This window comes from Danio rerio, chromosome 12 (assembly GCF_049306965.1).
Source record: "Danio rerio strain Tuebingen ecotype United States chromosome 12, GRCz12tu, whole genome shotgun sequence".
Classification (NCBI taxonomy): domain Eukaryota; kingdom Metazoa; phylum Chordata; class Actinopteri; order Cypriniformes; family Danionidae; genus Danio; species Danio rerio.
In genome coordinates, this window is record NC_133187.1 from 29,010,445 (window position 1) to 29,027,791 (window position 17,347).

Genomic DNA, 17,347 nt, shown 5'->3' on the forward strand with positions numbered 1-17,347 from the left:
GGGGTTAAATAAGGCCTATGGCGGTTCCTTCCGACTAAACCGTGCAAATATTAATTTTGAGTGTTCTTAATGGCAGGCTAAGATGAAAACGACATGCAAATGAAATGCGCTGATTGAGACAAATTGAACGACGGCTGTCTTTGCCGGAGCTGCAGATCAATACCTGTTCGCCACCTGCTGTGTCTGCTGCTTAGGACTAGCAAACAACGTGACGTATCGGTGTTTGTCTTTTAAGATGGCTGGATGAGTGAGTCCCAGTGCAGCACTGAGCATGTGGTGCCAATGCTTTACGATGCGAGTTAAGGAAGGAGAAGCAGGAGAGGAGAAGCGGAGGGGGGGTTTGTAGCACCCGAGTGCCGGGTTCAGCGGCGGGGCAATGAGAGACTTCCTTCGCTCCATCACTCCCAAGGCCTACCTCAGTCAGCTGGTGGCCAGGGGCAGAGGCCTCATGTCTCATTCTTATTACCATGTCTCCTGCCTCCATGGTGTGTGTGTGTGTGTGCGCGTTTCAACTCGCAACGGAAGAAAATGAATGCGTGCGGGCACCGAGGGAGAGTTTGCATATAAGGAAAATGATTAAAACTCGATTGAGGAAGGAGGTGTGCATGCAAAGCGTGTAATCTTATAGAGAAATTTATAGAGCAGAGATGAAAACAAAGAAGGTTTTCAGGTATTCTGATGTTAGCACTCACTTTTGAGCCTGTCATGATATTTCTGAAGTTAAGCCACTCCTTTTTAAGGCATCATTAGCTGTCAATCTGTCCCGCGGTCAGAGAGCAATGGGCCCATCTGAACACCATTGCCAGCCGCCCCCCTGAGTGAGAAATAAATGATATCGGTGGCACACTGCAGGTGTTGTCATGGCAACAAACACTCTCGATGTTCCCTGTGCCAACTCCGCCTTCCTCGGGAGAAGGTCATGCGGAGGTCAGCGCCATCGCTGCGTAGCGCTTCACTTTCACAGCAGCTGCCCACCAGACCTAGACCAAACTGAGATGCACCTGACCCTGTCCTGTTACAGAGCCGCTTCCCAAAAAGCCACCCATTATCCCAGTCCCATGCAGTTCTTTCGGCTAAATCTCTATAACAACCCTCTCTACGGTCAGGCGCAGATTGGATGTCTCCCAAATGCCTCTAGCTGACAGATGCATTGCCGAAAAGCAGATTGCTAATACTGGGAGGCAGGAAAAATGAGGCAGGAATGAAAAGGACACGAGTCATCGAAATGGGACGGACTGCACTGGAATGTATTGACTCTCTTTCTTGTACTGCGTGTGTACTCTGTTTGAACCCACAGTTACACCATGTTGGGGAGGGTGCGGGTAAGGGGCAGAGGAGGCGTGTTGGATGGAAGGAGGTGCAGACTGCTCCAAATGGATTCATCAGCCGTGGACACACCTGTGATTTTGAGGAGTATTATACAACAGTTTGTTCTGCTCCTTCACTTTGATTGCTGATTATGATTGTTGATTTACCATTCAACAGAACTGGAACCTTTCATGGTTTTAACACTGCTTCTCTGTTTGTGTTCATGAAAATATGTGCTACCGAGCAGCCTGAGCTACCTTAAAATGTATTTAATAAAATAAAACAGCGCAGCTTCTTCCTCACCTGATTACGAAAAGAAGAACCATAAGCGGTCGACTGTTGACAAAATAAAAACTACGCTGCTTTTGATATGAATTACTCATCAGAAATTGCTTCAGTGGTCTTGTTTCAGTGGTTTGGCTTTCTGTCTTTCTCTGTATTATGCTAGCATGATGGTATGTTTTGAATGCGTTAGCTCATCTATGAACATAGTCTCTGCAGGAGTCTCATTGGATGTAATGAATATGGCTACTCTCATGATTCCACATTCAGTCACAACGATCAAACTACAACTTAGTTTGTTGTGAATATGTGCACTTTAGCTGTAGCAATTACACACTGTGCCTTTGTCATTTGACCGGTAGGTGGCAACAAACAACTATCTCTGCGTGAATCAGGGTTGGTCAACAAATTGGTTGACTGAACAATTGTGAAGTTAAGGGACATGAAACATTAAATGGTCCACATTAGTCAATGAAACATTTACCCACTTATGGGTGTTTCCTAAATCCATTATTAGACAGCTATATTCCCAAGTTCTCTTAAACACTGTTGATCCAAATTTATTTTTTACAAATTGAATGAAACAAGTGAGTTTTTATGAATTAATCATTAGATAACTCTCTCAACTAATTTGACCTAAACAGATTAATTTAGGTCTGCAGCAGAAATCGAATGCTTTCTGAGTAGGTACTTCATTATCCAGGAAATACTTCATAATGTTTTACTTTTCATTTTCTTTGTAAAAATGTCAAAATTTTTCTAAATTTGCATGAAAATATTTCATAGACATCTACACTTACCAGCCACTTTATTAATTACATCTTACTTGTACAGGGTTGGACCCGCCTTTTCCTTCAGAACTGCCGTAATCCTTTGTGGCATTTATTCATCATTCATTCATTCATTTTCTTGTCGGCTTAGTCCCTTTATTAATCCGGGGTCGCCACAGTGGAATGAACCGCCAACTTATCCAGCAAGTTTTTAGCAGAGGATGCCCTTCCAGCCGCAACCCATCCCTGGGAAGCCCCCACACACACACTCATACAATACAGGCAATTTAGCCTACCCAATTCACCTGTACCGCATGTCTTTGGACTGTGGGGGAAACCGGAGCACCCGGAGGAAACCCACGCAAAGGCAGGGAGAACATGCAAACTCCACACAGAAATGCCAACTGAGCCGAGGTTCGAACCAGCGACCTTCTTGCTGTGAGGCGACAGCACTACCTACTGCGCCACTGCCTCGCTATTTATTCATCAAGGTACTAGAAATATTCCTTAAAGATTTTGATCTATATTGACATGATAGCATCATGTAGTTGCTGCAGATTTGTTGGCTGCACATCCATAATGTGAATCTCCCCTTCCACCACATCCCAAATATGCTCTATTGGATTGAGCTCTGGTGACTGTGGAGGCCATTTGAGTAAAGTGAACTCATTGTCATGTTCAAGAAAACAGTCTGAGATGATTTGCGCTTTATGGTGCATTATCCTGCTGGAAGTAGCCATCAGAAGATGTGTACACTGTGGTCATAAAGGGATGGACATGGTCAGCAACAATACTCAGGCAGGCTGTGGCATTGACATATGATGCTCAATTGGTACTAATAGGCCCAAAGTGTGCCAAGAAAATATCCCCCACACCGTTACACCACCACCACCAGTAGATACAAGGCTAGATGAATCCATGCTTTCATGTTGTTGATGGCACATTCTGACCCTACCTGCCTAATGTCGCAGCAGAATTCGAGACTCATCAGACCAGGCAACGTTTTTCCATTTCTATTGTCCATTTTTGGTGAGCCTTTGCAAACTGTAGCCTCAGTCTCCTGTTCTTAGCTGACAGGAGTAGCACCTGGTGTGATCTTTTGCTGCTGTAGCCCATCCGCCATCCGGACATGTTGTGCATTCAGAGATGCTCTTTTACATACTTTGGTTGTAACGAGTGGTTTTATCTTTCTATCAGCTGGAACCAGTCTGGCCATTCTGCTCTGAACTCTGGCATCAATAAGGCATTTGTACCCACAGATCTGCCGCTTACTGGATATTTCTCTTTTTCTAACCATTCTCTGTAAACCCTAGAGATGGTTGTGCATGAAAATCCCAATAGATCAGCAGTTCCTGAAATACTAAGACCAGTCCGTCTGGCACCAACAACCATGCCACGTTCAAAGTCACTAAAATCACCTTTCTTCCCCATTCTGATGCTCGGTTTGAACTGCAGCATATTGTCCATGTCTACATATTAAAAATATGTGTTAACGAGTCGTTGGACAGGTGTACCTAATAATGTGGCCGGTGAGTATATGTAGGAATCAGAGAAGATCTTTATATTAAGAAACACTTTTTTTTTTTGTCTTTTTCTTTTTTGGGAAAATAGAGATTTTACAACTGTTGAGTTGACAGCATTACTAGATCTGAATCTATTGACCTGATCTCCAGGCCTGGCGGGAGCACTTTTAGCTTAGATTAGCATAAATTATTGCATCAGATTAGATCATTAGGATCTTGCTCAGAAATGACTAAGGAGTTTAGATAATCTTCTTATTTAAAACTTGATGAAGAATGGGTGTTGTTCAGTAGTTTAAGGAGAACTTAAGGAGAACTAATACATTCAAAGGTTTATTTGTGTTTATGTTCCACTATATTAGTTCACATGTATTTATTATGCTATTGGGTTATCAAATCAAATCAAATCACTTTTATTGTCACATCATCAGCAGCACATGTGCTATGATGAGTGAAAAGCATACAGACAGTGCAAATACAACATTCTACTCTTTAGTCATTAAGTCATGGGTTACATTCTACTCTTAGTCATGTCGGGTAACTGTATGTTTACCTATGACAGACGTCTTTGCGGTTGGGTCATGTAATTTACAAGGAAACAAAACTTTAACATCAGAATATTTACTCCTTATATTGCGATATGAAAACAGTTTCAGTTTCTTATACGGTTTTCTGGGGGGTCTAACAGTATTCAGGTACAGAAATTGAATAATCATTATGCAAAACTGTGCTTCTTTTTTACTCTGCTTTGTGTCATTTCTATTCCAAATATAAAAACAAATCTTAGATCAAGTAAAAATATTGTTTTGTTTTGTTTTAGATGAAATAAGGCAAAATTAAGAGTTTAATAATAAGTTAAATACTTAGTTTTCTCTTTTAAATTGAGATAGTTGGACCAGAAACAAGGACAAAAACTTTAAGTTAGAAAAACATTTTTGTTATTGCATAAATCATATAAATACAGTGATTAATTACAATTCTGTGGCTCCTGGTCAAGTATAATCCAGATTTAACATTGCATATCTTTGCCATGAGACTATTGCGCATGTGCACATTGTGATAGAGATGCTGAAAAGATATATTGTGCAGCCCTATTTGAAACCATATAAATAAAGTGTTAAATGATATTGAAAATTCATTTATAGTTTAAGCACAATCGTTTTAAAAACATTTACTGCATTTTTAAAACACCGTGACATGCACAAGATGTGAATGCATCAGTCAAGCATGTTTATCAGTGCATGATTGCATAGAAAAAGAATGGAAAGTGGCACACTAAAATGCAGAGCACGGTCTCTGTGAATTGCCCCTTCTGGCAATATTGGGTCTAAAATGTAAGTTCCCCAATATTAACTTCTTGTTTACTGAGCTGTCATATAAGAACATCAATCTCCACCTCCAACCATCCCCATCTGCATAGCCGCTCGCGTCTCAGACAAAGAGCTCAAGTTCTCAGATGCACTGAGACATTGATGCCACGACGGCATTCAGCTCACCGTCCAGATGGATTTTATTCCGTATAGCATCATTAGAGCGGCTCATCTGCATGGGCTGAGGACTACATTAGGCTCGCAGCACTGTGGGTGTGCTTAAAGAGAGGAAGGTAATTAGTTCCTACTCTCCTCAGCAGGCAGTGGATGGATGACATGCTCATCATGTCTAAATGTACAGTGTGTGCTTCTGGAATACTAAAGCTCTTAAAACACTTCCACTTCTATCTCTGCGTTCTGTAATCTCCTCATTTATAAGCCCCGGTCCACCTGAATCTGTCTTCATTCATTAAAGGCCAGATATCTGGGGCTCTCTCCACTCTTACTCTGAAGAGCTTTGGCCTGGAATAGCTCTTAAAGGTATTTGATTTCCAAGAGGAGTGAAACGAGGGAATGTTAGGCTGGAGCTCCATGATGAATATTGAGCATTTCTTACATTTCACTCAAGACATAAGATGGCATCCCAAATGATGCATTTCTGCACTTGTGATGCATTTGTGGATTTGTTGTTTCCTCAATAGGCTTTAAGCTAGTCCTGCTCATGTCAAGATCTCTGGTGACAGTTATTGTCTATAACTTCCAACAGCATAATCATCACACTGTTTTTAATTAAACGCTCAACTGCTGTTTCACCATTTAAGTTAACATTTAGATTTGCATTTAAATGTCTGTTTGCAGGTGCACGCAATTGTGTTCTATTACAAACATCATGATACTTTGTTTTTGCAGTCCAAAGCCTGGATTTGAATAGATTTAATGCAAAACACAATTGCTTCATGATTTTAAGTTTTTGAATTATATGACAAAAGCTACAGTGCATTCGGAGAGTAATCATAGCGTTTTACTTTTTCCACTTTTTTTGTTACGGCCTTATGTGATTTTTCAGGTTTTTTTAATTTTTAATAAATTTGCAAGAATTTCAAAAAAATATTTTTCACATTCACGTCATTATGGGGTATTGTGTAGAGCTTTGAGGAAGAAATAAATCAATTAAATCCGTTTTGGAATAAGGCTGTAACATAAAAAATGTGGAAAAAGTGAAGCGCTATGAATATTTCCGCATGCACTGTATATAATGCATTACATAGGCTAACTTCTAAAACATCCAGTAAATTTCACTTTCAGATCAAATGGTGAAAAGTAATATTTTTATAAAGAAATTTGGATCAAATCAGTTCAATTTATTTAAGTATTTGAGTGAGCAAAAGAGGTGGACAATCATGATTTTAATTTGTTTGCATATGTGGCGCTGGACCACAAAAAGCACATGTCTTTTGTTTCACACGTATATTATTGCCAACAGACAAAATTACTTTATTATATGGTTCAATATTATTGATTTTCCTTTTATGCCAGCATGTTCAAGGTTTTTTGTACATTTCCCACTGTAAATTCTATTCAGTCTCATTGGTAACACTATAATAACTACATACTAAAAATCATTTTTAAGCATTAGCACATAGTGAATTCATTATTTGTTAAGCATTAACTCTAAATTGATAGACGTTAGTCAGCAGTTTATAACTGCCGATACACTCTCAGAAATAAAGGCACGCTTGCTGTCACTTTGGGTGGTACCTTAAAGGTCCATAATAATACCTCAAGGGTATAGCAGTACCTAATGTACAAAGATTTTTTTGGTACTAATAAATGCTTTTGAGGTACCAATATGGACCCTTTAAGTACAAATACCTTTTGAAAAGGTACCACCCCAGTAACAGCTTGCGTACTTTTATTTCTGAGAGTGTACAAATACTCTATTTTTGACTTATAAGCACATTTAAAATTTACTTTATAACTGTACTTTCATACTTTGTTACTGATTCATTTTTATGAATAAATTAAGTATCCTATTATTTACAAATCATTTGTATTTAAAAGTATTTTTGGGTTTTTAAGATTATTCAGAAGGAGTTAGTAAATGATTAATAAACAATTCAAATCAACATTTATTATATTATTATTCAGGCATATATAAATATTTAATTTGTATGTTAATAAATGCTTTATTAACTCAACATCCAGTTTTGTGACCTAATCTAAAGTGAAGAATATTTATGCTTCATAAATCCCTTAAACATCCCCCAAACTCGGTCCTGGAGGGCCGATGTCTTGTAGATTTTAGCTCCAACTTGCCTCTACACACCTGCATGAATGTTTCAAGAAAGCGTAAGAGCTTGATTAGCTAGCCCAAATGTGTCTGATTGGGGTTTGAGCTAAACTATGCAGGACACCGGCCCTCCAGGACCAAGTTTGGGCACCTCTAATGTAGAGTTATGCTTAACAGATAATGAAATAACTTTGCTAATGCTTAATAAATGTGCATATTGTGTAGTTATTATAGTGTTACCAACAAGAATGAGCTGAATTAAATTTACAGTAGGAAATGTAGGCCTACAAAAAATCTTGAACATGTTGGTATAAAGGAAAAGGAAAATTTATCTGTTTATTTGATATATTATTATATTAGTATATTATTCAGCACAATTAAAAACAATCTTTAAGTGCTTCACAATGTCAGAATTTATTTTTTATCATATATAAAAATAAATGTAAATATATTACAACTAAACATGTTGGGTTAGTAATGTGTATTGTAAAGACTGCATTTAGACAGTGTTAACATTATAATTGTCTCAACATTTATATATTTTTTAACTTTTGAAATCCAGATTTTTAAACACAATTTCAGCCAAATATTGGCAAATTCTAATAAAGGATATCATCAATTGCTTATTTATTTAACTTTAATGTTATCTAAAGATGTCAATTTTGGAAAATTGTACTGAATTTGTGGTGCAGGGTTATCCTACATAAGATGTTGTTTGATGCTTTGTGTCTAATGCAATGAAGTATATGCTGGTGTCCTATTTGCAGTCATTGACCAATTCCGTTTGTCTCTGTATTTCTGTGTTTCTAGGAGTATAACATCTATGGATGGTGGGTCGGTGAGCTAGATGGTGCCATCGGCATAGTTCCCAAAGAGTTTTTACACCCTGCTTATATTCTATGAGGTATTTATTTTTCACACCGCCATTCCCCGTAATTACTTACTCTGGATAATCAAGATACCGAGAGTGAGAAATACACGTAAACGGTTAACGTATTACACTGTTGCTGTCCAGTTGATCAGTTTCTACAATAACTTGAGCATTAACGCCAGCTCCTCCATGCTGACACCTGCTGGAGATGACTGAAATTACAACAGGGTTTCTACAGGTTTCATCAAGTCAAGACTTGAGACCTTTTAGAGTCCATTATGAATGAAATTACAGACGTACACAAGGCTGATCAATCCATAATGGTATATAGAGTTAATAAATAAACTTTTATTGAGATGGAGTGTTTGTGATTGGATGTGTTGAACCGATTGGGTAGCTTTAGATTGACATAGGAAAATTAAGACCTGTTTAAAATGATTTAAGAATTTTTAAGGTCTAAAATGTAGTTTTTAAAACGTAAGATACCCTTTACAAAGACATTAATTACAAAAGATTCATTCTTTTAGAGCATGTTGTTCAAACCAGTGTTCATTTCTGTTTGTCTTTTTCTAGGTTTGCTTTGTTGCGAAGATCACAGAAGCAAATGTCTTCAAAGTTTAAATGAATTGCATTTTAGTTAATAGACTAATAATAATTAATAGAAATGTTTAAACTTAAAAAAAAAAGCTCTAATAGTTATCCAATCTGAGAACTAAGTGTTTTTGTGAATAAGCCTTTTATTATTAATGTGTGTACACTAAAAGGCTTATTATTGTCCAAGTCTAGTTTTCTGATTTATTCAAATACAAGACACACAGACACACAGACAATTGATTTCTACAATACTGTTGCAAACTGGTTGAATTCAAACTAATTTGATAATGTTCAAATTAATTTGTGTTTAAATTCAGCTCAAATCAATTTACATCCACTACTATAAAAAAACATAGTAAATCGTTATTAGGAATCATCTTTGAATATTTTCTTCAGTGCATTTATGCAAATAGTGTACATATGAAAACCATTTGTAGCATGAGAAAGTCATTTTAGCAGTTCTCATTTACTGTTATATAAAGACAGTGCTTTATCAGCAATTACTAAATATAATTTTATAAATAATTTAGATCAAGACAGAATCTTGAAATATCCTTAAATCCTGTTTTATTTTTTTATTTTTTTTTACTTGACTCTGCACTTAAAAGTTGTAGATCAGATGCAGTACCAGCCAATTCAGCACATACACTCCCTGACATAAGTCTCATTATTAATCCCGATGTAAGAGCAACAAATAACTTGACTTCTCGTTGATCATTTGGAAAAGTAGCAGAAGGTAGATTTAAACCAATGAATTATCTGTTGAACTCCATCCCAATCATCACAAAAACTGCAGACCTATTGGAACCTGCACCTAGGATTCTCACAGAAATTCCAGGATTGGCCAGCCCAGTCTCCAGACATGAACATTGAGCATGTCTGGGGTAAGATGGAGGAGGCATTAAAGATGAATCCAAAGAATTCTGATGAACTCCTGCAGGAACGATTTCTTTGCCTTTCCAGATGACTTATAAAATTATTTGAGTCATTGCAGATGTGTGGATGCAGTCCTCCAAGCTCATGGCGGTCATATACAATATTCTTTCTTTTACCACTGCACCATGACTTTATATTCTATACTGTACATTATTTCTGTTAGGTGACAAGACTTTTGTCCAAGCAAAGTCAGACCTTACTGTCCTAATTAAATAATTAAAAATCAAGACATTGTGGTAAAATAAGCTTAATCTAGAGGCCTTTGCCTTTTATATAAAGCACTTCTGATACCAAATAGTCATGTAGAAGTCAAGTTAATATTTATTGTTCCTAAATCTTGGCTAGGCGACAAGACTTTTGTCAGGTAGTGAATAACTCCTAGAGAAAAATACCCATCATACAAGTTTCTTTTTGTTAGCAAAAAGCTAATTAACGAAATTTTACATCTTACGCTTGTTTTTTTTTGGTTGTTTGAATACATGCAGCACACAACAAACTAAACAATTATTCACAAAAAAAGCACAACAGCAGTTAATGACATGCCTTGAATGTATTGTAAAAACAATAGTTTATTCAGCAAAATGTATCACTCTTAAAACTGGACAAAAAGAACAATAAAAAGCTTCCAGGATTTGATGAATCAGTCGTTTCAGATGAAAATATAATACTCCATGTAATAATTGTCAGCTCACACTCCAAATAAAATCTTGCACATGAACTGCCTCGCTTCCACTCTTTAGCCTACACGTACATTTCAGATGAACAACGCAAAACGCTTAAGTGAAATACAGCATCAATAAGAGCTTCTCGACCGGAGAAACCGACCATCAAGGGTAGATCCATCAATCACGCGACCCCTAGAGAGGCTTAGAAGTGGATTCAAAAACTGAACTACATGGACTTTGGCTTTGCAAATGATAAAAAAAAAGAAACTCACGATTGAAGTATTTCTTTAATTAAATAAAGAAAAACAAATCGGAGACAGTTTCTTTGCGACGCATGTTCAGGCTCTGCCTTTATACATTTACACTGTCCGCTAAGAAACAAAACAAAAAAGGGCTTATTTTGAAGGGTTTAAAATAGTGACAATATTTTACAATTCTATCTTAAGTGGCATGTTCTATCAGGCCCGATCGAGTGGTGCGTCTCTTGGCCTGGTCATAATGGGTGACGGAACTATTCTAGAACCACCTGAAAGCTAACACGAGCTCCAAATGGTGGAGAATCGGGCCGGGAAGGAAAGGGGACGGGGGTCTTAGTACAGGGCGTCAGTATTGCTGCTCCTCGGCCTCTTGATCTTCTCGATGTTCTTCAGGATCATGTCATGTAATGTTACCTGCAGGACAAGTTTAGCTCATTAAAGTCATCACAATCTACACTGTAAAAGATTATACCACTGCCTCAAGTGGAATCAAAATAACCATTTTTTGCTATTCCTGCATATATTTTTCTACAAAAAAATTGATTAAAAATAGATTTATGCAGAATGATTTTTAGGAACATAGTGTCTAAAACATTAACACATGAAATAAGATAACTTTTTAACTTAAGGTTTACAATGCAAATCCAATTAGTACTACTTGTTTGGTAAACAAAGCACCAAAAAGTCTCACAAAATATCCAGTGTAACGAATCACGTTTGATCCATGATTCATACGGATCACAACCCATGGTTTGGAACACACATGGCCTGTGGATTAGTACCTTTTTATACTGGTAGATTAATCTTATATTTATCCATTTATTTTTATTAAACTTTCCAAGTTCTGCTGGTTGATGCATGTGCCGAGTTTTCCTTGCCAAACTTAAGCCAATTAGAATTGTTTGTTTTGGATCAATTTGGAATTTCCACAACCCTCAGAGCTCGGGGGATCAGAGTGAGTGATCTTACCTGGCCCCACTCTGATCCAATCCTAAATTTGTTACGATCACAGAAAGGTCGCCTCTCACGTCATTCAAATCACATATATGAAAGCATTTAGGCTTTTCTGTAAAATATAATGATGGCGAAAGAAGTTGTGGTAGGTTGTTCGGGCTGAGGTGAGTCTCATTGAAGGTGTTTTCTGTTACTACTTGTTTAGCCTGCATTAATGCATTCAGTTTAAGTTTAAGCATGATTAATCAGTAAAGGATTGGTATCTCAACAATCACGCAACATAATATATAAATGATGGTGATTTGCAAATATTTATTAATCCTTCCAATTATGAAGCTACAAACAGTGAAATGAGACAGAAGTACTGGGAGAACGGTTTATAGTTTGAATGAAACCAGTGATGTTTATGGTAAAGATTAAAATCATTGTCAAACGCATTCAACAAATGAAAGTTGTAGGCAGCAATTACATAATTTAACCAATAGGTGGCGACAACCAGCCATTAAAAAATATGCAACTGAACAATTCTTCAAAAATGATCGTCTAGCAATGAAACATGACGTTTTATGAGTGAATAACTGAATCATTTATTGAAAATGAGACTAAAAATAAATATGGGTTGTAAAAAATATAATGTTATATTTACACATTTAGTGTTATCAGCAATATTTGTAGAAACCGTTTCAGTTTTTCACAGTACTGAATATTTTACCAATTATTTTAATTCAGCTGATTATTAGGTTCTGTTTGTTAAAACCAAAAGTGTCTTGCATTACTGTTTTTGTAATAAATGGAAAGCAACTGACATTTGTCTCCTCTCCTTTTTGTCTGACCTGAAAAAAGGTCCGATCTGTGACAAAAAAAATCCTAATGTGATCTGAACCATGAGACTTGTGATGCGTTACACCACTAATATCTACCAAGACAGAAAATATTACTTAAACTATTGTACACACATTTTCTAAGCACTTGCATATTTAATTATATTACTAAAATGATGATAAAAACTGAATAAATATACATTTATACATTTAGAGAAATAGACTTAATCATGAGTTCATCATAAACTATGTTTCCATGACATATTGATTAGATCACTTTCTACAGTGTTTAGAACATTTTGCATAATTATTCATCAACTAGTATAGCAGTACTTACGTATTGATTTCGCAGTTCTGACACTATAATCTTGAGGCTGATGTATTCCTTCTCATCAATCTCTGTCACTGTGCGGCGATAATCCTCCTAAACATCCAATAACATGAGATTATCTTAAATATAATAAAACATATTATAGACCTGACATAAATGCTAGTCTGTAAGTGTAATGATGACTTACAACATGAGGGTATTTTGCTATTTTGGAAACCAGCTTTGCCCTTGTGATATAGTACCTGGAAAAAAAATATAAGGATTTTTTTTTTTAATATGAATAAAATTCAAAAGCAAGCCGTTGTCTGCCATTAATATGGATTTAGAGTGAAGCACCTGGATATCTGGTCTAAGAAAGATGCTGCTTCCCCTTCCACTGTTCTGAGTTCAGCAACCGTCTCCTCCTGTGGACAGTAACGACAATCACAATTGCAGGTCAGTGGCTAGCAACTTCTGCATTTGACTTTCACTGATAAGTCCAAAGGTCACAGACAGTGGAAAATATTTAATGTGGCAGCATACCTGAATTGAGACACCAAAATTGTTGCCATCTTCTATTCTAGGGATTAACAACTGAACCCACATCTTGACCTAGAAGAGCACGGGAAAATTATTTAATCATTTACCTAACACGCTTGAGTGAAAGATGGCACAAGACTATCAACGTACTGTGTTGCATTTTTCCATAAGAGTTCTGATTTCAGGCTTGACTTTTTCAATCAGCTCCACCAGCTTGCCATTGCTTTTCATCATTCCACCAGGCATGACAAAGACCTTGGTCCCGCCAACTACAACAGAGCATATACAGGAATCAGAGAGTGAAATCAGAGAGTGTTGCATTGGTTACTGCAATAAAGCAGCATGATATCAAATCTAGTATGATTTCATAAACTACACAGCATCCCGATATTCACAGAATTCAGGCAAACTTTAGCATAAAACCATACATTGTATAATCAAAAATTATAAAAAATGTAATACCTTGCAAAATAGCATTCAACACTTTGAGGGCCTTAAATTTCTCTACATTAATTGATCAACTTTTAATACTTTAAGACACACTGTACAAACAGGAACTTTAGTATAATGTAAAGAAGAGTGAGGGCTGGATCTGTCAGCACAGCAGAGCACATGGAAAAGAGAGGAAAAAAGACAAACGAAAAACAAACAAAACAACAAACAAACAAGATCTCCGTTTTTATTTTTTCCCCCAGTAAATTTCAACAGTATTTTGCAGAGTGTTTGGCCTGTCATGAATAAAACACAGTCATGATTATACAAATACAACTCTAAAACAGCCAGTAGGGGCAGCAAAAAGTTTAAATGAATTGAAACCTGTCTTTAGGAAGAGTAAAATGATTAATGCAAAATACATTCACCCAGGGCCAAAACACCAGTGTTGCACTGAGAATTGCTCATAAATATTTATTTATAGTTAATATAAATATTCTTTGCATAAATATAAAAAACAGAATGAAATATTTCCCAGTTTCAATATGAGCATTTAATAAAACAAGTATGTGTTATCATTGACAATCAACACTGCACACTTTCAAAACATATTTGTTTAACTTGGTAAACTAAAGACAATACCCACCTTTGTCGTCTCCTGCTCCATCTTCAAATTTCCTCTTTTTAGCATTTTGCTATTGAGAAAAATGTCAAGGTTATCTTTTTATCATATTCAGAGATTTTTGATCAACATCAATAGATGATATGACTGACTAATGAAGAAGACACTTGAAGAAAATGACTTTTACCCCCTCAATCCCATCGTGGATGTCTGTAAGCAGAATTGGGTCTGGCACTGTCAGATTGATCTCTGAATGAATTTCCTGCAGCTCCGTGATATTAATTGTGGGATCCTACAAGTGATCAAATGTATGAGTGTTTGTACAACAGGTAAAAGACTCAATGCATCATTTTGGGGTTTCAGCCCCTTTTAAAACAACATCTGGGTTTCACCAAGTAAAATTTAAGATTTTTTTAGACCATTACGAATTAAATTGCAAAATTTTACAAATGCTAAGGATTATTTTTAAATATCCCAGTTAGAAAAGATTTTCAGTTGCCCTATAACTTTTTTTGTAATGTAATACATTTAACAAAACAATTATAATATTAATAATTTAGTTTGATTTTTTTAAATAATTGTCAAATATATCCATTCACAAACTCTAAAGCCCTTACAAATATCAGAACAAAACATAGCTGTCAATTACTTCAGTCTACAAAAATAATAAAAAATATAAGACAGTCTCCTGTGTTAGACCATGGGCTGTATTAGCCACACCAACTTTTTGGGTTGGGTTTTCTCATTGAAAAACTTTTCCAAAGTAAAGTGAACTTCTAACAAAAAAACTGCAGAAACTTGTTTTAAGCATTATTATTTAAGTTTGATTTCTCAAAAGTCTGACTTTTCATTTCAAGATATGTAGCCGTTGAGATTTTTAAAGTTCTTCTTTAACATTTACAATGAAAAAAATAATTTTTCATAACAAGTCAATGTGATTTAATTGAAGGACGTTTAGATTTTTGTCCTGGACAACAAACTAAAAATCATTCAAATCATTGAAGTGCATGCAGCATTTAATCAAGACTTTGCAATTTTAAAACGTTCTGCTCCAATTTACGACTTTTTGCCTTCAATCTGAAGAGAGACAAAGCAAAACCCTGATCATAAACCACCATCAAACACTTACCTTCAAAAACTGGTCCAGTTCTAACAATTTCTTCGGGAAAAAGTTTGCAACCAAGTCTTCAGCCTATATGTCAACAATAAAACAATAAGTGTCAAATAGTCAAAGAAATGTCGGTATATAAATAATACATGTATAATTTATACATGTAATCTCCGTTAATTTACCTCTGATGTAATTCGTTCTCTAAAAGCATCAACCTGACAAGACAAAAACATTAATATGTAATTTTAGAAACACAACTAAGGCAATTCCCAATCTGAATTTTGCAGTCACTGCTTTTATTATTTTTAATAAAATCGCTTTAAGAAAACAAAACAGCTGGCGGCCTTTCTGTTTTAGGGCGCTGAATGTAGAACTGCACAATCCCGCTGGATTAATTTATTAGCCTCATGATCTTAACTGTAAACCTTTGACAAAATAAGTAGATATTAAAAATTACTTTTAGCTCGCTAATGGAAAAAAACGATGGCAAACTTCTCTCCAATTCTCCCGTAACGACATGCTGCTGTGCTAAAAACACGCTTCATCCGCACACCCGCTGTTAACAACGACTCCGCCGAACATGTGGGGGCTTCGGCTTCAGCTTGGTGATCTGATATATACAATCCGAACGTACTTAACGTTTAAATCAATATTTTATTTGAAAACTGTTTGATTTTACAAGCAAATCTGGATCTGAAAGTTAGCAGATGTGCTCACGAGGTGACTCACGGGCAAGCCGGCTAGCCGCAATGCTAACATTTACAAACAGTTTATTTGAGTGCGGCGTGTTTAAATAAAAGAAACGTTAAGACTTTTACCTTTGTTTTGATTTCATTGTCCACCTTCAGGAGCGAAGACATCGTATTAATTCAAGAAATGTGAAAATGAAGGGATTGTCCTAAAAGCATTAACTAACCGTGTGGCTTACTAACTGCTGTCAGCCACAAGGCACTTGCGCGCTTTTAGATGACGTAAAACACAGAGGCCATAGATGCGAATACATGATAGATGTGCAGAAAGAGTCTGGCATTCGTGACCAAATTCAGTCGAATTAATGCAACGACAACGCAGCTTATTCGTGTGCGGTTTGGCTGTATTCTAAATAGACACTGAAAAAAGTACTGGGTTATTTATTTGAACACATTGTTGGGTGAATTGTGCTGGATCAAAAGTATGGACTGTTTGATGTAGGCTACTATAAAACATTTGGGGTTTGCTGACCCAGTTTAAACTGGGCTTATTCGCTGATGAAAAGGTCAGGTCATTTTGATTTAGCTGGTTTATTAATTGCAAATTAGATAAAAAATTTATGGTTAATAGAATATATTAATGAACATGGGGGAAATAACAAACAAACAATAACAGAGATACTGTAATTTAAGTAATAATTATAACAATAATGAAAATAAATGACAAGAACAACATCAACAATCATCAATCAATAATCATAATAAACCATTATTTATTTATTTATTATTACCACTGTTGTTCTTGTAAGTAATAATAATAAAATAGAACATTAAGAATAATACTAGTAATAGAGTTTGACATTATGGCTACAAATTCTATTTCTCTCTTTAAAAGGTAAATCTGATCCCTGACGTGAATATCGCTTTTAACACGGTATCTATGTATTTTGATATATCTATGTTCTTGACGACTTGGAAAAGAGTGAAGCGCATGTCTGCGTCATATTTCTCGCTGTACATAAATTATTTGATGAAATCACAATATAAGTACCCACAAGAACAATT

General features: G+C 36.1%; 2 protein-coding genes across 3 annotated transcripts in view; one reads left to right on the forward strand and one right to left on the reverse strand.

Moving 5' to 3' along the window:
• The window catches only part of skap1 (src kinase associated phosphoprotein 1), a 52,970-nt gene extending 40,408 nt beyond the window's left edge, over positions 1 to 12,562 (forward strand). Inside the window, exons 9-10 of one of the 2 annotated variants that reach the window (XM_073917727.1) lie at positions 8,291 to 8,384; positions 8,925 to 12,562. In XM_073917727.1, the coding sequence (XP_073773828.1) occupies positions 8,291 to 8,383 (93 nt within the window). In that variant the 3' untranslated portion in view covers position 8,384; positions 8,925 to 12,562. 2 annotated transcript variants of the gene reach the window in all.
• On the reverse strand, positions 10,433 to 16,570 carry psme3 (proteasome activator subunit 3). Its single transcript, NM_131376.2, is given in 11 exon segments — positions 10,433 to 11,217; positions 12,916 to 13,002; positions 13,097 to 13,151; positions 13,246 to 13,313; positions 13,432 to 13,500; positions 13,579 to 13,697; positions 14,507 to 14,555; positions 14,670 to 14,774; positions 15,612 to 15,674; positions 15,776 to 15,808; positions 16,412 to 16,570. Coding segments are annotated over 11 exon segments (771 nt in total). The 5' UTR covers positions 16,454 to 16,570; the 3' UTR covers positions 10,433 to 11,136.
• Between the last annotated feature and the right edge of the window lie 777 nt (positions 16,571 to 17,347).